The sequence below is a fragment of the Geospiza fortis genome, unplaced genomic scaffold, assembly GCF_000277835.1.
Source record: "Geospiza fortis unplaced genomic scaffold, GeoFor_1.0 scaffold403, whole genome shotgun sequence".
NCBI lineage: Eukaryota > Metazoa > Chordata > Aves > Passeriformes > Thraupidae > Geospiza > Geospiza fortis.
Window position 1 is genome coordinate 6,016,298 of NW_005054336.1, and position 20,599 is coordinate 6,036,896.

At 42.8% G+C, this 20,599-nt stretch overlaps 2 protein-coding genes across 3 annotated transcripts in view; both read left to right on the forward strand.

The window, feature by feature from the left end:
- Positions 1-18,209, forward strand: part of LOC102037048 (pancreatic alpha-amylase) — a 67,147-nt gene extending 48,938 nt beyond the window's left edge. The window contains exons 5-14 of the mRNA XM_005422110.2: positions 13,197-13,415; positions 14,011-14,157; positions 14,340-14,537; positions 15,825-16,055; positions 16,443-16,576; positions 16,662-16,784; positions 16,896-16,995; positions 17,269-17,390; positions 17,500-17,625; positions 17,882-18,209. Of these exons, the coding sequence (XP_005422167.1) occupies positions 13,245-13,415; positions 14,011-14,157; positions 14,340-14,537; positions 15,825-16,055; positions 16,443-16,576; positions 16,662-16,784; positions 16,896-16,995; positions 17,269-17,390; positions 17,500-17,625; positions 17,882-18,071 (1,542 nt within the window). The 5' untranslated portion in view covers positions 13,197-13,244 and the 3' untranslated portion in view covers positions 18,072-18,209. The remainder of the gene's footprint in view (positions 1-13,196; positions 13,416-14,010; positions 14,158-14,339; positions 14,538-15,824; positions 16,056-16,442; positions 16,577-16,661; positions 16,785-16,895; positions 16,996-17,268; positions 17,391-17,499; positions 17,626-17,881) is intronic.
- LOC102036876 (pancreatic alpha-amylase-like) lies at positions 7-8,892 on the forward strand. Of its 2 annotated transcripts, none has more exons than XM_005422109.2 (11): positions 7-244; positions 2,341-2,556; positions 4,030-4,176; positions 4,456-4,653; positions 5,172-5,402; positions 6,317-6,450; positions 6,536-6,658; positions 6,770-6,869; positions 7,130-7,251; positions 7,361-7,486; positions 8,083-8,892. In XM_005422109.2, exons 2-11 carry the CDS (start codon positions 2,389-2,391, stop codon positions 8,270-8,272), a joined length of 1,539 nt encoding a protein of 512 aa, XP_005422166.1. In that variant the 5' UTR covers positions 7-244; positions 2,341-2,388; the 3' UTR covers positions 8,273-8,892. The 2 variants fall into 2 exon arrangements, with proteins under 2 accessions (XP_005422166.1, XP_030913793.1); XM_031057933.1 differs by having other exon boundaries at positions 7-194.
- Positions 18,210-20,599: the final 2,390 nt, after the last annotated feature.

Sequence of the window (20,599 nt, forward strand, 5' to 3'; positions counted from 1 at the left end):
ACGGGAGCCCGGCCGGGAGCTTCCGCGGGGCGGCCGCAGCGGGATTGCTTCGCCTACCGGCAACTCGGGTCTGCTCGGGGGTTGTGTGGGGAGCCGCCAGAAGGGACAGGGCCACTGCTGTCCTTCCCTGTGACAGCCTTTGGCACCTGCAGCCTCCGCAGCTCGGCGTCCCGCAGGTCCGAAGGCGGCCGCAGGTGTGTTGGCGATGGCGGCACCGCTCAGGCCGTGGCTCAGCGCAGACAGGGTGAGCCGAGTTCCCGGGTTGGCCGGGACAGCGGTAGGGCTCTGCAGAGACGCTCCGATCCCGGCTTCTCTGCGTTGCAGTCAGTGTTGCTCTCTTCCACATGGCCTCTTAAAGTTTTTCCAAGTTTCGAAATTATTTTGAAGCTAGAGCCTTCAGAGTGTGGTGAGGATTTCAACATCCCCATTCTCTTATTATTGCTTGTATTGAAGGCAGAGCAGCCATAAACCTGTTTCAGAGAAATGAAAATCTACATTGAATCTTTAGGCACTAGGCTTTGGAGCTGGTTGGGTCAAGGTACATTATTCTTACTAATTTGTGTCATTTACTACTTTGCGTATTTACTGCTGTAAGTAAAGCTTGCCAATCTAATAAATGCCTTTTCTCATCAGAGAAGATGGAGTATTCTTAGCTCGTTTTGTCTTAATGTATGTTCTTCCTATCAGGGCCAAAAAGCATTCCTTCATGAAAATGGAAGCATGCAGAACAACTGCTTGTGGCTGAAACTTAATCTGTATACTTTACTGAAGATCTACAAGTAAACAATTGTATTAAAGCTGTTTTGTTCACAAGCAGAAAAGCCAGCTACATATACCAAATGCTTAATTCTAAACTACTCTACCTGCTTGTGAAGAACAGTGACAGCTGATAGCAGGAGGCTCTGGAAGGCTGGTTCTACATTTTATAAACTATATTTTGTGCCTAAATTTGCTCCAAAGAGTGCTCCACTACCCAAGAGATACGGATCATCCTTTCCTTGAAGCAGAAATGGGGGCAGTTTTGTCGAAATCATGTAAAATTTTATATCAATTTATGTCTGGCTAACTGTATCACAGCAGGTTAGAGTTTTAAGCAGTGCATTCCCAAGTGTGTATTAAATCAGGAAAAGCATGGGTTCCTTTATGTAGCAAACCTGAGGGGCCTTGTGTTCATGTTTAGACCTTCACTGAGGTGTTTGGTTTCCCTTGTGACAGGAATCTCTGTTTGCTCTGTCACTGTAAGATAAATTTTAAAAAGAATAGATACTTACAGGAAACTAACAAGACTCTGTATTTTGTTTTAAGGGAAGTATTAGCTCAGCCGTTTGTTTGCAGAAGTTCTTGTAGGACTTCTTTGTATCTCGGACTCTCTAACTCAACTTCTGAACTGGAAGAGTGCAATATAAGGCTCTCAGTAGAGTAATGTAAATCGTGATAGTTGTTTCATTTCTGGTTTGTTATGTGTTGTATCTCTCTAGGTGAGGAAAAGGAGAGGCAATTTTGATATAAGGATTGTTGTCTTTGTTTGTCCCTAAGTAAATACAAATAGGATATGAGTTGGGAAATGCAGTTCCTAGCCTAGCTCATCAGAAGGAAATGTAGCTTCAAGCCTCTGGAAAGCTCCTTCTGCAGAACTCTGTACTTGGGCACTCAGAAGGTGATTTCTTGGTTATGGAGCTTCACAGCCCTTCCAAAATCTATGTGTCATTGCCCACGTTCTTAAAAGGAGAATATCTCCACACAAATCCTACAGGTGTGCAGAGATAAGACATTCAGCATGTCTGGGTTTCACTATAATTAATGATTTCTGTATCTGAGAGATCTTCCAGATTTCAGGCTGTTGTTTGAATGAGACATGTCATGCATATCATAAATGACAGACTTACATATGTTAAATCTCCAAAATATCTGGGGTTTCATAACAAATCATGGTAAGAAATACGCTGCCTCTGCAAGGTCTTGTCCAAATATGTTCAAGTTGTAGCACCACCATTTGGGAAAAAAGATGCCTCTCAATGCTAAATAGGAATGTAAAATGATGTACATTAAAATGAGAAACAAAATATCCATTTCAGTCTATATAAGTATTCCTTTGCCCTTTGAGGTAATTTTTGGCTTTATACTAATAAAACCACAACGTTGCATTCTGGAGGCAACCTGCATTAGGCAACATCTGAATTTTAAGTGCACGAAAACAAAGTTACTATTAGTATGGGAATTTGATATGGTTTAGATAAGATCCAGTTCTCATACAAAATACCAGGTCAATAAATATGATGCCAGAAATAGGTGTTTACTTTTAAAAGTGTATTTTCTAATGTGTACTTTACCCTCTTGCAGGAACATTGACAGTTAGTAAGAAGAGCCCAACTGATCACAGAGCACTGGATGGGGATGTATTTGCTGCTGTTAGTTGCAGGGGTTTGCTGGGGGCAGTACAACCCCAACACTGTCCCAAAGAGAACCTCTATTGTGCATCTCTTTGAATGGCGCTGGCAGGATATTGCTGAGGAGTGTGAACGCTACTTAGCTCCTAATGGATTTGGAGGAGTTCAGGTATGTCTGCTCCTGTCAGTAGGTAGTGAAATTGCTACGTAGATGATAATTTGTTTTTCGCAGAAAATGTTCAATTCGTCAAAGGACAGGTACTGAACAAGAAAAATAGAAATTGGTAATGGAAGTAGTAAATGCTGACAAATATATTCTTCAGCTATCTTCGAGTAAGCATGAATTTATTTCATTGCTCCAAAGTGCATGTTTTGCAGTCTGTGCTATTACATTTAGATGAATTAGAATTGCCCATCACTTGCTAAATCTTTTTTTTTTACTGCTATGAAGAGTAACCTATGTTCATCTGCTTGATATTGTTTAAATCAAGGAAAGCTCTTAAGAGCTAGATAAATGTAAAATAAAACTATAACTGAACAAAGGGCTTCCAAAGAGAACAAAAAAGTGCTGAAGGTGTTAAATAATTTAGCACAAAAGGCTGCTGAATTTGTTCACCCAAACTGGCAAGTTTCTCTCTGTGTATCACAGTAAGCCACTGAGAGACCCTTCTTAGCAGGAGCCTGGTGTGAGCGGGCAGAAGTGAACTGAACACAGGTTCTGGTGGAGGTGTCCCTGTGCGAGTCAGTTCTGTCTGAACAACAGAGACGTGTTCCTGTGGAACCAGAACTGCCACTTGGGTGGAGTAGCATGGCAGGAGAGCAGCCACTTATTAAAGTGTTCCCGTTTGCATGTCAGATTGCTCAGGAAAAATTGGTGTGAAGGCTGCCTGTCTCTTGTAGCCCAAGAGATTGCAAGCTGGCTTGAGTGAGAACTCTCCCATAATTTTCAAATAATCATCTTATCTTTGCAACCTTCTTTCCAAGCACACAGGCCAGATGGACTTAAAACTGATTTCTCAGACTGTGGCCTATGCCTGTGTATCATTTTAATCCATTCTGTGGCAGGATCTCAGAAGTTTTTTTCAGATGATGACTTGCTGAGCTGGTCAGGAAGGTGTGGCAGCTAAGAGGCTGTAGGGGTCTTTCTGAGAAATGGTTGGATCAGGTTGTTGTGCCCAGAGGCTTGGAGGTAGCAGCAAAAGCTTGTTGCCTAAAAAGTATCCTGAAAAGTCTGTAAAAGGAAGAGGTATAACTCACCTGGAAACTTAAAAGAATTAGGTCAAGAATGTGTTTATCCAAAGCATTACAAAAATGGGAAGTTGGATTAGTTTTAAAGGCAGGATGTTATGTCAGTTGTTATGCAATCACTTCCTTCCTCTGCTGTCCTAATTCTTCAATTTCATATGCTTCCTTTTGAAGCTTGAAGTCACAAAGAAAATTAGGCCACTCTGTTCATGGGCCCAATGTTTTACTGGCTTTCTGAGGCCAGGCCTCAGTCTTTTGTTTCCAGCCTACTACAGTGTAAGCAGAGGATACTGAGGATCCAAGTGTTCTCTAAAAATGTTCTTTCTCTAAAAATACTGGGCAAATAAATTAACCATTTTCAGTATCCTGTTACCAAGTGCCATTGTTTAATTGACAGATTTCACCTCCAAATGAAAATGTTATCATTACTGACCCCCAGCAACCATGGTGGGAAAGATACCAGCCTGTCAGCTACAAGCTGTGCACAAGGTCTGGAAATGAAACTGAATTTAGAGACATGGTGACCCGGTGCAACAATGTTGGAGTAAGTACTTTTAAAACCTTCTGGTGTTTACAATGCAAGGATCTAGTCAAGCAGTGATCCTACCATTTTAAAAACTGAATGTAGTGTTACCTGCCTGTCTGCTGAGCTGCATGTTTTATCACCCTTGTTGTATGCTAATAAAAAAATGGAATAAAATATTGGCTGAAGCAAGCAAGCAGACATAGGGGGATAGGGCAGGAGGTATGGGAGAGAGAACATTAATTAGTGGTGCTGTGGGAAGTAGCTATTTCAAATTGTTATGTGGATCCGTTTCTCTAGGTACACATTTATGTGGATGCTGTAATCAACCATATGTGTGGAGCCAATGCTGGGGCTGGTGACCATGCTACTTGTGGAAGCTATTTCAATGCAAAGACTGAAGATTTCCCAGCTGTGCCCTATTCTGTCTGGGACTTTAATGATCATAAATGTAAATCTAGAAGTGGAAACATTGAGAATTATCATGATATATCTCAGGTAAACCTACAGCTGTGGTTTTCATGTACATCTGTTCCTGTGCTGTGATTTCTTTGCTCTCATTTACGGTGAGACATTTTTTAAAGAAATTTTAAAAAGCCTCATGAAAAGCCATCCAAATTAATAACAGAGATTCGTATTGTTATCAGGAACACCACTTCTTAAAGGGATAGCTGTACTTGAGACAATGGCTCAATTTCAGATTCAGAAAAATGTGCTGAGGTAATTAATAAAGACAATTTAAAGCTCATAGAGTCTATTTAGTGCTAAAAAAGGTAGAAGTTATTATTTGCATTTTATTGTAATTTGGAAGTTTTCCATGGTCTCAATTTCAGAAGAGAGGGATCAATTTAATTTCTTATTGCAGCTTCTGTGTAGATGACTTTGCAAAGGAAAGAATGCATGGGGAACAAAGGATACTGAAGGTTTTATTTGGCATTGTAATATAGGCCAAGAACATTCAAAAGGTGTGTAGAACACTACATGAAGTTTATTAAGTGAGAAGGGTTTGATTTCAGGTGCGGGACTGCCGCCTGGTCAGCCTGCTGGACCTGGCCCTGGACAGGGAGCACGTGCGCTCCAGGGTTGCCGCGTACCTGAACCGGCTCATCGGCCTGGGCGTTGCGGGCTTCCGCATCGACGCTGCCAAGCACATGTGGCCTGCCGATGTCAAGGCCATTTTAGACAAGCTGGAAGATCTAAATACTCAATGGTTTCCTGCAGGAACTAAACCTTTCATTTACCAAGAGGTAAGCTTATTTTTTTTCATTTTACTTCACAAACATACTTCTTGAAGGCCCGGTACAGACTCAGTCACACATGGCAATGCTTTGTATGGGCTGAGCCCAAGCAGATCTGCAGAAATCATCCTCAATTCCATCCTCAATCCTAATCTACAAATATCTAATCTGTCCATAAATGGTAATTGAAGTGCAAAATGCCCCACTTGTTTTGGATCTACTGGAATTAGGTAACCTGGAAATTTTATTGAGAGAATTTTTATTGAGATGAATGATGCATTGAAGTTAGTGTAAAAATTCTATTGGTTTATAAAAGAGATACCATTTCCTGAATTTTAAATTCTGGATAATGAATTGCAACAGAAGACATAAGTGTTGATTATGGGCTGAAAGTTTATTCTCCAATGGTATAACAACTATTACTTGATATTCTGAATTTGTGTTTTACGTTTGAATTGGAACGAATTGGAGCAAGCAGGTGAGTGTTGGTTTCAGTCAGCAGAAGCTAAATTTGCTGCACATATTTTATTAAATTGGTATCTTGCCTGCAAAGTCTAGGCAAATAGAAACATTCTTTAGCTCCATAGTGAAAGAATGCAGCCCAGCTGCTGGAAGCAGAGGCATTGGTGTCTGTACTAAATATAAAGGAAGTACAGCCCAAGTACATCACTTAATCATGGGTAAGTGATCAGCTGGAGTAAGGAGACACATGATAGAGATGGAAAAGAGGTTCACAAGCTGGGCTGAGCTAAAAAGAGAAAATAGCCTTACATATGATTTCGCAAGTGTGCCAAATAACCAATAGCCAAGTTGAACCAATAATTAGTTCAAGTACTGTCCCCTTGCTTAAAGCAACGTCTAAAGCAGTGTCTTATTTGTTTGGTTTTTGAGTAGAAAGACATGCTCTATCTTTCCTGTACCAGGTAATTGACTTGGGTGGAGAGCCCATCAAAGGCAGCGAGTACTTTGGAAATGGCCGAGTGACAGAATTCAAGTACGGTGCCAAACTGGGGACAGTGCTCCGCAAGTGGGATGGAGAAAAGATGGCCTACTTAAAGTAAGGATGGGGGTGCTGCAACTTATCCAGGATTCACTGGTTACACCAATTGACAGGGTAGCTTCAAGTCTGTGTCTTTGTTTAGGAACTGGGGAGAAGGCTGGGGCTTTATGCCTTCTGACAGAGCCCTGGTCTTTGTGGATAACCACGACAACCAGAGAGGACACGGGGCTGGTGGAGCTTCTATTCTGACCTTCTGGGACACCAGGTAAGGGATTGCTCTTGTGTGGGTGATGCTTCTTGCTTTTGCTTGTTTGTCAGTGTGTTCTCGGTCAGGTTCCTCCTTCCATGTCTCATTCCTTGTTTGTCCACCAAACAGGCTCTATAAAATGGCAGTTGGTTTCATGCTTGCCCATCCGTATGGCTTCACGCGTGTGATGTCAAGTTTCCGCTGGCCAAGATATTTTCAAAATGGAAAGGTGAGCTTTAATTAATTAAATTAATTTAATTAAATTAATGCTGAAGATCCATCCATGGGGATTAAGAGTGAGAGCAGGGCCAGAGAAGTAGTCCAGTGCATTTCAGGTTGTTGAGAGATTTCCGTGTCCTGGCTGGATGCACCTGGTGAAACTTTGATGCTCCCTTTAGCTTTGTTCTCCAGAGGGACTCTCTGCATTTTCAGTCAGAAGATATGAACCTTTCTTTTTTTAAAGAAAAAAACCCTTCTTTTTAATGACAGGATGTCAATGACTGGTATGGGCCCCCAAGTAACGCAGATGGCTCCACAAAGGCCGTTACAATCAATGCGGACACGACCTGTGGCAACGACTGGGTTTGTGAACATCGCTGGCGTCAGATCAGGTAGGGCACTGGGGAGAAACAAGAAGTAAAAGCAGTTGCTTTTGCTTCCTGCTCCATGTGGCTTTAGAAGTGTTGCAGGTGCAGTGGCAGACATGGCTTGTGTTTTCAGGAACATGGTTATCTTCCGTAACGTGGTGGATGGTGAGCCTTTCTCCAACTGGTGGGACAATGGCAGCAATCAAGTGGCTTTTGGCCGTGGTAATAAAGGCTTCATCATCTTCAATAATGATGATTGGTGAGTAAGAGGGAAATAAATTATAATTTATTATGATTATAAGAAAATTATTATGTGTTAAATATATATTTAAAAAATCTAGTTGGTAGTGAAACCTTTTAAGGTGTTGCTAGCTTGAATAGATCTTTCTAATGGATTATTATTGACAGTTATCGACAGTTTAAACATAGCATTTTCCACTCTACCATCGGCACTCTTCAGTCTTTGCAGTTTAGACCTTGTAGTGTGGTCTTTCTATTTCTATTCTGAAGCTTTCTGTGTCGCTGGGCCTGGTCAACCAGCAAAGTCTAAATTTGTAGAAGTGAGGGAACTTGTAAACTCAGGAATATGTTCTAAATGTGACAGTTTTAAAAACCGTATTGGAACCGTTTATGCGAGAACGAGATGACAAGAGGAGTGTGTCCGGGCTGTAATAAGTAGCTGTAGGTTGTGGTGATGAGCAATTTGAAGCATGTAGTGATTGAATGGATTCTGCAGTGTCCAGCAAAGTGCTAGAGGATAATTCCATAATTACTTAACATCTGAGGTTTCCAGTATGATTTGAAGAGCATTTTAGAGTCCTCATAATGCTTACTGCACTTTATTCTTTTCTAAAGGTCCTTGAATGTATCTCTGCAAACCGGTCTGCCTGCTGGCACTTACTGTGATATCATTTCTGGGCAAAAGGAAGGTGACTTCTGTACAGCAGTTGAAGTTCACGTTGCTGCTGATGGCATGGCTAATTTCCTAATTGGGAATGAAGACCAAGACCCATTCATTGCCATTCACGTTGATGCTAAATTGTAACCAGCTGTGTTGTGCATGTGCTGTCCCTTCGCCTCTGTATCTTTGTTAACAGCAAGCAGATGTGCAGAGTGTCCTGGCTCTCAGGACTGCATGAACCGAGACAGAGCAAAGCGTGTTAGCTGTAATACTAATGAAATAGTGAGCAGCTGCTGTACAGAGATGGGAACTAGTGGTGCCATGCACATCTGGGAGTGATGCTAGACATCTGTGTGCATTTTTAAGTGTACTTTATTCAGTTAAGGTACTAATAAAAAGTGGAAGGAGAAGATTGACATTATTAAATTTAAAATCATGCTGCTCTGTGCAGAAGTAGAAATGCAGTTCTCTTTAGGGGCAAGCAGGCTTGCTATAATTGACAGGATATCCAAAAAGCAAGAGAAGACCCCTTTGTGCGGAAACATGGCGCAATTCAAGTTGATTTTCTATTCTTTGTATTCTCTTAGAATATTGTTTTATTGTTAGTATTACTCAAGTTTATTCATGGAGGGTAGTCACTAAGACAGTGATCTTTTAAGTCAGTTCCAAATGAAGACCTGAAATCATTTCATGAAGAAAAGTCAAAGGTCTTTTTTTTTGAAGGAGGAAATTGTAGGAAACACAATAAAGGACTTGGAAACAGCTCTAGCTTTCAAACTCAGTTATATGTCAGGCAGCTAAAACTCATCTGCACTATCATTTGCATCTGATTTTGGGTTTTGTTCCTTGACTCTGATGAATCATTGATTGCTTAAAATGGGGTGAAACAGTTCATAGCAATGACACCAGAGAAACATTAGATATGAGAACATGTCCCTTCCTAGTTGCCAGTGGATTCACCTGGTGAAGGCCCCATACCTATTGTGTGATAAATCTGTTACTGATTAAATATTGACCTGGTTTTTGGTAGCTGGGATAGCATGGAGGTGACTCCTGTGAGAAGCTGCTGGAAGCTTCCACTGTTTCCAGGAGAGCCAATCCCTGATGGCTCTGAAGATGGACATGCTGCTGTCCAAAATTGGGCCATGAGAGAGGTTGGTTATACCTCCATGCTAACATATTTAAGAAGAAAATCAAAACAAAACCACATTTTTTCTTCTAGTCAGAAAAAAGGAGGAGGTGAGAACAGACCTTGGACACACCGAGGTCAGTGCAGAAGGAGGGAGAGGAGGTTTTCCAGGTGCCAGAGCCGAGATTCCTCTGCAGGCCTCATGGTGATGACCATGGTGAAGCAGCTGTGCCCATGGGGATCCATGGGGGATGCAGAGATCCACTCACAGCCCATGGGGGAGGTGCCCACGCTGGAGCAAGTGGATGCCTGGAGGAGGCTGGGATCCAGTGGAAGACCCTGTGGACAGAGGGGCCCTTGCTTCCAGGCTGGAGCAGCCTGTCTCTGGAGGACTGCACCCCGTGGGAAGAGAGAGCCAGGGTGCAGCAGTTTTGGGAGGCTGTGTGCCCATGAGAGGGACTCAGGCTGCAGCAGGTGAGGTTTGGCTACTGCAATTGAGAGCAGACCCATGCCAGGGCAGTTCATGGAGAAATGCCTCCTGTGGGAGGGACCCCATAACCTCACAGGGGCAGGACTCCTCTCCCTGAGCAGCAGAAGAGAATCTTGGTGATGAACTGACCAAAACCCCCATGCCCTGTGTCCCTGCACTGTCAGTGGGAAGGAGGGGGGCTGGAATGAAACTGTTTTAAGGGCTTATTTTACTTCTCATTATCCACCTCCAATTCTGTTTGTAATAAAATCACTTTGCAACCTTAAGTTGAACCCGTTTTGCCCTTAAATGTTTTCTTCCAGTCCTTATCTCACTCCTGAGCCCTTTGTTAATTTTTTTTCCCTCTCCCCTGCCCAGATGTGGAAGGAGAGGGTGAGCAAGCAACTCTTATTGGTGCCTGGTATTGGGTCAGTATAAAACCATGAAAGTTGTTCATACTCTGGTCTGAACTCTGTCTAATTCTGACAGCAAGACACCTCTGAATGCTGGCAAACTCATTCATTCTCTTAATGCTGTTAGATTTCCAGTCATCTTTCAATCAGCTCCCACTCCTTTTACCTTCAGAGGGCCTGTGTGTTATGTTTTGGTGCAGGGATTGAGAGACATAGACCATGCTATGCAAGCAAAAACATTTATTGCTGTAGTTCACCAGTTCCATACAAAATATTCCACTTGGACCCTTTTGCCCCTGTTTCCTTAGTAACACAATCTTCTCAGTTATCCTTCTGTCACCAGCAATGTCCTTGTTACTTTCTTTTACCAGAGCACTCAGTGTCCAGACACGATGTCTTAACTCTTGTCCTTGCCTCTTATCCTTGGGAGTTTATCTCACTCAGGACCAAGAGGATGGTGGCACTACCCAGCTCAGCTTCTGCAGCTGTCTGATCTTCCACATCTCCCCTTTTTTTTTTTTTATGTAAAGGGTTTGTGTACCCTGATGTTAAAACAGTTTGCACCTGTAAGGCCATTATCTTATTAAGACTGTTACTGGTTATCTGCTGGATACAGGGTAAGATACATGGAATACAGATCACAATTAAAACTTATCAAATACAATCATGTCACTGACAAAGAGACTCATATAGGAGAACAAAAGGATAATGTCAAATTGGGAAGTGGAAAAAAATGGCTACTGTTCTGAAGTTCATATGGTTGGAGTTCAGGGACTGTGCTGTTTAGGCAGGAGGAATGTTAACATTACTGAAACTGAATTGATCTTAATAGCACTTAACAGAGCTTAAATTGAATAACTTAAATTTAACTTTGTTTAAGCTTAGCAACACATAAACTTGACAGAAATTAATTTGAACTAAAATTAATCTTGACAGAAATTAACTTAATGGTACTTAACCTTAAGAGCATTTTAATTTGGCAGAACTTAAGTGCAACAGAACTTCAAATTAACAGAAGGTAAACTTAACATCACTTAAATTCAACAGAACTGAATTTTACCATTACTTAAACTGTACTACATTGAAACATAACAGAATTGAAAATTAATATCACTTACATTTAACAAAAATAAATGTGATTTAATTATTACAAAAAAGTTACTGGAAATCTGTCATGCAACAGTCAAACATCAAGGAACAACACATAGGTAAACAACTGTTCTGTGACCAAAATAGCAGCAACATGGATTTACTGGAGGGATTAAACTGCTGCAGATCAAATTCAAGGTTATAGGACTTAGTTAATGACTGTCAGTGAATCATCTCTCCAGTAAACAATCCTGTTAAAAATCACAGCTCCCTGAAAATACAAGGTTAATTTTAACAAATGTATTTCAGTGCATCCTGCAGGCACTGTAACAGTGGTGTGCCATTGCTTCAGAACTTCGTGCCGGGCTTGGTCCTGAGTGCAGGGGCTGATGGGCGGCTCTCGGCAGGCACCGACCGGGACCCGCGGGTCAGCACTGCCACCCGGGTGCAGGAACAGGCAGGAGAGCTCTGACAAGCCCGGCGGTTTTCAAGCCCAGGGGGTAATACCAACCATGGGGCCAATCGTAGGCAGGGGGAGCTCCGAGGAAGCTCCACCACTGCCAGCAACACCCTGCACCAAATTGAGGATTGATCCATTCTGTGGATTTGTTCTCAGAATCTGTGTCTTGGATCCGTGCCCAGGTTCGTTATCAGTATCTTAGTACTCCTGTTGCAACTGCTTACAGGAGTTTTTTAATCTCAAGGTCTCTTTCATTTAGGAAGGGGGTGCAGGGTGTTTAACCCATAATGACAGTGGCTCCAATATGGAGAAATTCCTGTAATATTTGTTAGTTATACTGACACTACCCGAACATGTCCTCAGTACTCACAATTCCATGGTTTTCTGTCCAACGAACACCACTCATCTAGCTTAATCAGCTGTGCCAGCATTTTGCTTTCCATTGGGTTGTGACTCGTAAAGAAAGATCCATGTCTCATGGATCATAGGCAGAGGGGGATGTTAAAAGCTCCTATGCAGAGTCCTTGCCTGTTGCTGAGGGGGCAATGGGAGATGATTATTTCCCGGCACCCTCCTGAATTTAAATAGTTTCTAAAATATCTCTCCAGAGAGGTGCAAAATCAGCTGCAATCTTATCACCTCTCATTGCCGCATTCGTTCATCCCACAGTTCCACTGAGAAAGCCATGCTGGCCTTTAAAGGGTCATTCTGCCCAGTGTAAAATCAACTTAAGAGAATGAGAAGGAGCTGTTTTTCTGGGCTTCTCTAAAATTTTAGACATAAGTTCAAAGACATGTTTTTCTCCTGAAGACATTTTACTGCCCCTGTCCCAAAGCTCACCATCAAAACCTGAAGGGATGGATGCTGGCTGGCTCCTTCTTCCTTTCAGCAGCACTTCTGTTCTGTGGGGCATCCCCAGAACGGCCAGATAGGGAATTGTCATTCCTCACATGGGACACCATTTGTGGGGTTTGAGGGACATGGACCATGCTATGCAAGCAAAGGTCTCTGTTGCATCAGTTTACCAGTATTTATAGGTCTCTAAATTCTGTCCAAAATTTTCCACTCAGACTCCTTTGCCCTGTTCCCTTAGTAACACAATCTTCTTGGTTATCATTCTGTCACCAGCAATGTCCTTGTTACTTTCTTTTGCCAGAGCACTCAGTGTCCAGACACGATGTCTTAACTCTTGTCCTTGCCTCTTATCCTTGGGAGTTTATCTCACTCAGGGCCAAGAGGATGGTGGCACGACCCAGCTCAGCTTCTGCAGCTGTCTGATTTTCCACATTTTGGAATACTTTTGATAAAGTATCTTTGTTTATGTGATTGGAAAGAGTTTATGACGGCATATAATCATGTGAAAAGGTATTTTATCTTCAGCTGTTGGGTTATTCAGGAGAAAAAAACCAACCAAGGGAATGATACTGAGCTATCTACCTAAATAATAACTGATAGCATTGATCCATGTGAATTTTGGCACCTGCTACAGGAACTTTGTCATCTTGCAGGCACATAAATAGCCGGTGAAGAGACCACAGCCTTACACTGAAGGCACCATGAAGATCCTTCTCCTCCTCCTCGCAGCTGCAGGGCTTTGTTGGGGGCAGTACAACCCCAACACTGTCCCAAAGAGAACCTCTATTGTGCATCTCTTTGAATGGCGCTGGCAGGATATTGCTGAGGAGTGTGAACGCTACTTAGCTCCTAATGGATTTGGAGGAGTTCAGGTGAGTTGTTTCCTGTGAGTAGTAGGAAAATGGCATAGTAATATTTGATTAATAAGTTGCTTATTTAATAATGCCTGAGTTTGAGACAGTTTGCAGCTGAGGAGGGAGGGTAGGAAGTAGTAAGGGCTTTTAGAAGCAACCCTAAGTCTGCAGGACCCTGTAGGGATGAATGATGGTGTATGTCTAGCAGATCAGTTACAAAGGGGCATGCTGAAAGGCTTCCCCTGAAAGCTGAGCAGAAGGTAAAGCTCTTTACCTTGTTCTAAAGGAAGTATGGAAGCTGTGAGGTTTGGCATTCCTAAGGCCGTCACTGTTACAGGTAAAAATAATTCCATTGGCTTCAGCCCTTCCATGCCCATGTCCTGGAAAGCAGGCCCATGCTGGACCCGGGCAACTCACAAGAACAAACCAAAATGTCTTTCTTGCCAATGTGCAAGACAGACATCTCATAGATCTGAACTTCTGCTGTGGGAGAGAGACTGGGTTGGGTACTAACTTTCCTCTGAGGGCAGAGGTCCTGAGCACAGATTTTGCCCTTAAAATGTTGAAGTAAAACCATTTGATTTCTTATCAAAGTACATAATTTCATCTGCAGGTTTCACCTCCAAATGAAAATATTGTCATTACTAACCCAAACAGACCCTGGTGGGAAAGATACCAGCCCATTAGCTACAAGATCTGCACCCGATCAGGAAATGAAGAGCAATTCAAAGACATGGTGAAGAGATGCAACAATGTTGGAGTAAGTGCCTTGAAATTCTGTCTGATGTAGCAAGTGCTGTGTCAGCTGAGGGAAGCTGCTGCTGTCCTCAAAAGATGTGTAAACTGAGAAGAAACTGAAAAGGAAAATAACTTAGCAGTGATTAGTGACTATTAATTCACGTTTGCTACAAACACACTGAAATGCACATATTGCTTTTCCAGGTTCGTATCTATGTGGATGCTGTCGTCAACCATATGTGTGGGGCTGCAGGTGGCTCAGGCACACATTCTACCTGTGGAAGCTATTTTAATACTGGAACCGAAGATTTTCCAGCTGTCCCATACTCTGGCTGGGATTTCAATGACGGCAAATGTCACACTGGAAGTGGAGAAATTGAAAATTATGGTGATATTTATCAGGTAACTTCCCCTGGAAAAAATTTCAAATTTTTTTTGACATGTTCTGGTAACTCTACAGTAAAATCAAATGGTGTAGGGTCTCACAGAACCTGTGCTTAGTCACTTGACAAGTGAATGAAGTAGTGACCATAGGTATGTGTGGCCGAAAATATTCTAAGAACTGAGGAATCAAGAACCTGCGTGCAGATGTTTGCTCCAGAAGTGAGCCCAGTGTACTCAGCTCAGTGTGAGTTCATTTTTGTAGCTTATAAACTCAGCTGATCATGATAAGGGGCCCTCTTGGAAAACTGACAGTAGTGCAAGGTGGTGCTGTAGTTACACAACTGACTGGTTTTTGTAGTTAGGATATGTAGCAGTTCTTTCTCAAGCTCTGCCTTCAGCCACTTTGCAGCAACACATTGTAATGTTTCTGCACTTGCACTGCTTCATGTAGCACTTGTCCTTCATGGGTTCTGGTGGCTTCTTCTGTGGTAATCCCTATAGCACATATCTCAAATCCTGGATTACAAGAAGTTAAAGGTATTTCCATGACAATGTCCACTCCCAGTTCCTTTGGACCAGACCATCATGTTTAACGTTGCAATGAACTCCTCCCCTTCCCCCTGCTCTGGCTTAGACTTACCCAGACCCTGCAGTCCCTCAGGTGCCAGCCCAGGCCATGGCCAGTGCCGGGGTCAGAATGTCCCAGGGTGAGGGGATCAGCAGCACAGGCTGCAGCTGCAGGCAAGGCACAAAGCAGCCGCTGATAAGCCCTAGACTCTAATGCACAGTGAGCCCATGGCAAGCACAGGAGCCTGACAATTATCAGCCAAACTACGGTAACAGCTGTAAATTCCATCTAGCACATTAATCATAGCCGTTGTTAATTCGAACCCTTTGAGTCCCATGTTGGGCACCAAAGAGGACTTGTGGTTTAACTCAGCTGGCAGCTAAACACCACTCAGCCTCCTACTTTCAGTGGGATGGGGCAGAGAACTGGAAGAGTAAAACTGAGGAAACTCATGGATTGAGATAAAGACAGTTTAATAGGTAAAGAGAAAGCCACATACATAAGCAAAGTAAAACAAGCATTTATTCACCACTTCCCACTGGAAGGCAGATGTCCAGCTGTCTCCAGGACAGTAGAGCTTTATCATGTGCAACAGTGACTTGTGAAGACAAAACCTTTACTCCAGAGATCACTCCCTCCCTTCTCCCAATCCAGTACAACCTCATTAACCACCACCCCACCTCCACCCCTCCTTTGGTGTAATAGACAGAAATCTTTTATTCTTTTCTGTTGCACAGGTCCGGGACTGCCGCTTGAGCAGCCTTCTGGATCTGGCCCTGGAGAAGGACTATGTGCGCTCAACGATTGCAGAGTACATGAACCGTCTCATTGACATTGGTGTAGCAGGATTCCGTATTGATGCTGCCAAGCACATGTGGCCTGGGGACATAAAAGCATTTCTGGACAAGCTGCATAATCTAAACACTCAATGGTTTTCTGAAGGAACTAAACCTTTCATTTATCAGGAGGTAATGTGCACATTTTGTCCTTTATGTTTGCCTTTGTCTTTTGTATCTCTTTTGCCTCCTCCTTCAGAGGAGCAACAATACATCTTCACCCAACTTACCCTAGGAAGGAGCTCACAATTTACTTAGTGCAGCCTTGCAGACAAAGGCAGTTTGGATTCTTAAAAATGCCTCCACAACAGATTGTCAATCAACTTTAGCTTTCCTTTCATCAGTGATGTTTTTACACGTGTCCCTCATGTCTTATTCTGAATTTGTGTTGCTCTACACAACAAAAATAAATAATTACTTTCTTCTCAGTGTAAAGTAAAAACTCCTGTTAAGTTCTGTAAATTGCATTGTTGGTCTTTGTGAGACAAGAAGGGCTGTAGGTTTTCTTTCTTGTACCAGGTAATTGACTTGGGCACAGAGCCCATCAAAGGCAGTGAGTACTTTGGAAATGGCCGAGTGACAGAATTCAAGTACGGTGCCAAACTGGGGACAGTGCTCCGCAAGTGGGATGGAGAAAAGATGGCCTACTTAAAGTAAGGATGGGGGTGCTGCAACTTATCCAGGATTCACTGGTTACACCAATTGACAGGGTAGCTTCAAGTCTGTGTCTTTGTTTAGGAACTGGGGAGAAGGCTGGGGCTTTATGCCTTCTGACAGAGCCCTGGTCTTTGTGGATAACCACGACAACCAGAGAGGACACGGGGCTGGTGGAGCTTCTATTCTGACCTTCTGGGATGCCAGGTAAGGCATTGCTCTTGTGTGGGTGATGCTTCTTGCTTTTGCTTGTTTGTCAGTGTGTTCTCGGTCAGGTTCCTCCTTCCATGTCTCATTCCTTGTTTGTCCACCAAACAGGCTCTATAAAATGGCAGTTGGTTTCATGCTTGCCCATCCGTATGGCTTCACGCGTGTGATGTCAAGTTTTCGCTGGCCAAGATATTTTCAAAATGGAAAGGTGAGCTTTAATTAATTAAATTAATTAATTAAATTAATTTAATTAAATTAATGCTGAAGATCCATCCATGGGGATTAAGAGTGAGAGCAGGGCCAGAGAAGTAGTCCAGTGCATTTCAGGTTGTTGAGAGATTTCCGTGTCCTGGCTGGATGCACCTGGTGAAACTTTGATGCTCCCTTTAGCTTTGTTCTCCAGAGGGACTCTCTGCATTTTCAGTCAGAAGATATAAACCTTTCTTTTTTTAAAGAAAAAAACCCTTCTTTTTAATGACAGGATGTCAATGACTGGTATGGGCCCCCAAGTAACGCAGATGGCTCCACAAAGGCCGTTACAATCAATGCGGACACGACCTGTGGCAACGACTGGGTTTGTGAACATCGCTGGCGTCAGATCAGGTAGGGCACTGGGGAGAAACAAGAAGTAAAAGCAGTTGCTTTTGCTTCCTGCTCCATGTGGCTTTAGAAGTGTTGCAGGTGCAGTGGCAGACATGGCTTGTGTTTTCAGGAACATGGTTATCTTCCGTAACGTGGTGGATGGTGAGCCTTTCTCCAACTGGTGGGACAATGGCAGCAATCAAGTGGCTTTTGGCCGTGGTAATAAAGGCTTCATCATCTTCAATAATGACAACTGGTAAGTTGGTGGCACAAAGGCACAAACAGTGTCCCCAGAGAGAACAATAGCATCCCTCATCAGCAATCCAACATGAGTTATTTGAGTGCATGCTGGGTCCAGAGAGCTAAAATGGGTGGAGGAGGGGTGGAATCAGAAAGCTCATGCTTTACAATGCCTTTCAATTAGGGGAGTAAGATCATGTTCAGAAATCTTACACACCTTTTGAGATACCTGTTTTAAAAAGAATGCATAAATCGTGTTTATTTTCTCATAGGAATATGAGTGTCGATGTGCAAACTGGACTGCCTGCTGGTACCTACTGTGATGTTATTTCTGGACAAAAGGAGAACAACAAATGTACTGGAAAGCAGGTGGTTGTTTCTGGTGATGGAAAGGCTAATTTCCAGATTAATACTGATGCTGAAGATCCATTTATTGCAATTCATGTTGATGCCAAGTTATAATTCGGGAGAAATAACCTCCTCTGTTTGATCTGTGTATTACTGTTTCCCCCACATGTTATTCCCTGCTTTTTGAGCATGAGTGACTCTGTATTGAACAATAAATGGCTTTCATATTGAAGAGTAATGTTTTTCCCTTAATGAATTAGTGAATTAGATGTAACTTTATCCCCTCATAACTAGTGGCAATGCAGTGATAGGTTTTAAGGCAATGCAGCACTCCAGTTCCTGTGTAACAAAAACACTGGAGAGGAAAAAAAAAAGAAAAAGGAATCCAAGCCAGCTAAAATGGCTAAGCTAAAAGTGCAGGATTTCCAGGGCTGATCCATGCACACCCACTTGTATCCCAGAGCAGCCACCTTGTGTGCTGGCAGCTATGAGCAGTGCCTACGTACAGTTTATCCCTTCCTTATGACAAACCAAGCCTGGGGTCTGGGTCACTGGGGGAAGCTGGGCTGTGCCAATCAGTTATTTCAGCCTGTGGCATCAGTGAAACCAGCAGGTCTCCTGCTTCACAGTCAGCTTGTGCCTGGACAAAGCAAAACCTGAGCTCTTGCATGGTTTGCCCCAGTGGTTTGAGGCAAGCGAACACTCCCTGTGTGGGTATTGAAGGTGCCTGAGAACACACAATGTATCCAGGCATTGCTTCCACCTTGTGCCACTGGCTGAGGCACGGCAAATTCCTGCCTCTGGTGTGTTAGGCACCCTTATTCTCTAATATCTCAAAGAAATATGCAAACACAGTACAGGTTTGGCAGCTTTCCCAAATCTCTTTTCAGCTGTGAGAAAATGCTGAGGTAAAAGCAAGTGTGCAGACCTTGCTGTAAGGCAGAATCTCTGCTCGGCCAAAAGTGGTGACTGCATCCAGTTCCGGGGGGGGAAATGGAAGGAGGCTGTTCCAGTTTGAGGTCACGGTGCAGTTTTAAGTTTCCTTTCTGTGGTGTTGGTGGTGGATACTGTCTCTCAGTGTGCCCAAGGGCTCCTAGTGTCTGTCAGGGCAGTCAGGGTGTGGGGAGTGTCCCTGGCCCAGCACTGCACCTCCCATCTGTCTCCCTCCTTGGCTGTGGCCAGCATCTCCTGGATCCATGCACTCAGCCCCTGCATCAGTGGAGAGGTGCCAAAGCCCTGGATACCCATGTGCCAGGGTGTTCATGGCCTTGGCAAACTGGTTATTGGCCCACAGGGGCGGTCAGGGAGCCCTCGGGCCCCTCTGAAATTGACAGTCGCTGCCTTCAGCCCTGCACTCAGCTCTACCCCTCAGGAACTGGGATTCTATCCTCTGTTATTCAGACATTGCCCAATCCCAAATGGAATAATTGGTTCACATGTCAAATTGCAACTCCACCCAAGCCCCAGAGCTTCTGTGGCAAAGGACTGAAATGCCACACAGGGATTTGAGGTGTCCATAAATCAACAGGCTGAATATGGAGAGGGTTGTCTGTGCCTGTGAACAGATGTGGATCCACTTCCCAAGGATGTTGGGCTGCAGTGAGAGTTTTGCTTAATGTAGGTTCACGTAGCTCTGCATTTCACAGTGACGTGAAAGAGAACGTGGCAAAAAAGAAATCATGAGACACTTTCTTTAGGGGTAAGAAAAACTTTGTGGGCCAAGTGTTCTCTGCTTTGAAAGGACCTAAATTGCATTCAGACCTTGGTTTTTGTTCCTTTTACTTCAGGATTTTCATACATTGCCTTATCATTTGAGCACAAAGATGATGAAGAAAGCAAGTGTCATCCAGAGCAACACCAGATCTTTCAGATTACTCACTAAACCCAGAGTTACAGTCAACCTTACTGCTGATCTCTAAGTTTTCAAGAGAATGTTAGTACTAGGAAATGTTTATCTTAATTTTTACAATTTCTATTGCTACTCTTCTCTGTGAAGTGATGACACTAAGGCCTTAATTTTTTTATTCTGGTGCTCAATGAAAACTTGAAATTCTGTTATGAAATGATCAAATTTAGGGTAAGATATTTGCTGGGACACAACAGGATGGCACTGCTGAATTGTAACATTTTAGAATTTTTTGGCACAATGCAATATTTCATTTTCTTTTAGAAACAGTGCTCACTTTCATTGGCCAAACCATGAATTTAGCTATGTAATTAGTCTCTGATTCCAGAAATGCATTGTAAATTTACACTTATGTTCATTTTTTCATCTTTTTTTTCTATTTATTTTTCTTTCTCTCTTCCTTTTTTTTTTTTCATTTTGGGGTTTTTTTTCCCCACCATAGGTCTGTTTCTAAATGGGGCTTTCAGCATTATAGTGATCAGAATTTAATGGAAGTGCAGTACAATAAAGCAAAGTGAACAGCTGCTTGCACGTACAACTGCTCACTGCTCATATTTAAGTTAGATATACATATATATATATATATAGATAGATAGATAGGTAGATAGTTATAGATATAGATAGAGAGACACATTCAGAAAATAAACCTTCACATTCATCCAATCAGAAATGTTGAATGATTTGTTAATTTATCCTATTTTCTCAGCTAAGTGCAACAGCAAATATAGAAACTTTT

Excerpts from the sequence above, each read along its gene's own strand:
- LOC102036876 (XM_005422109.2), top strand. The coding sequence starts at position 2,389 with ATGGGGATGTATTTGCTGCTGTTAGTTGCAGGGGTTTGCTGGGGGCAG. Across the intron at positions 4,177-4,455 it reads CCCGGTGCAACAATGTTGGA|GTACACATTTATGTGGATGC; the intron begins GTAAGTACTTTT and ends CCGTTTCTCTAG. Across the intron at positions 6,659-6,769 it reads CTGACCTTCTGGGACACCAG|GCTCTATAAAATGGCAGTTG; the intron begins GTAAGGGATTGC and ends TCCACCAAACAG.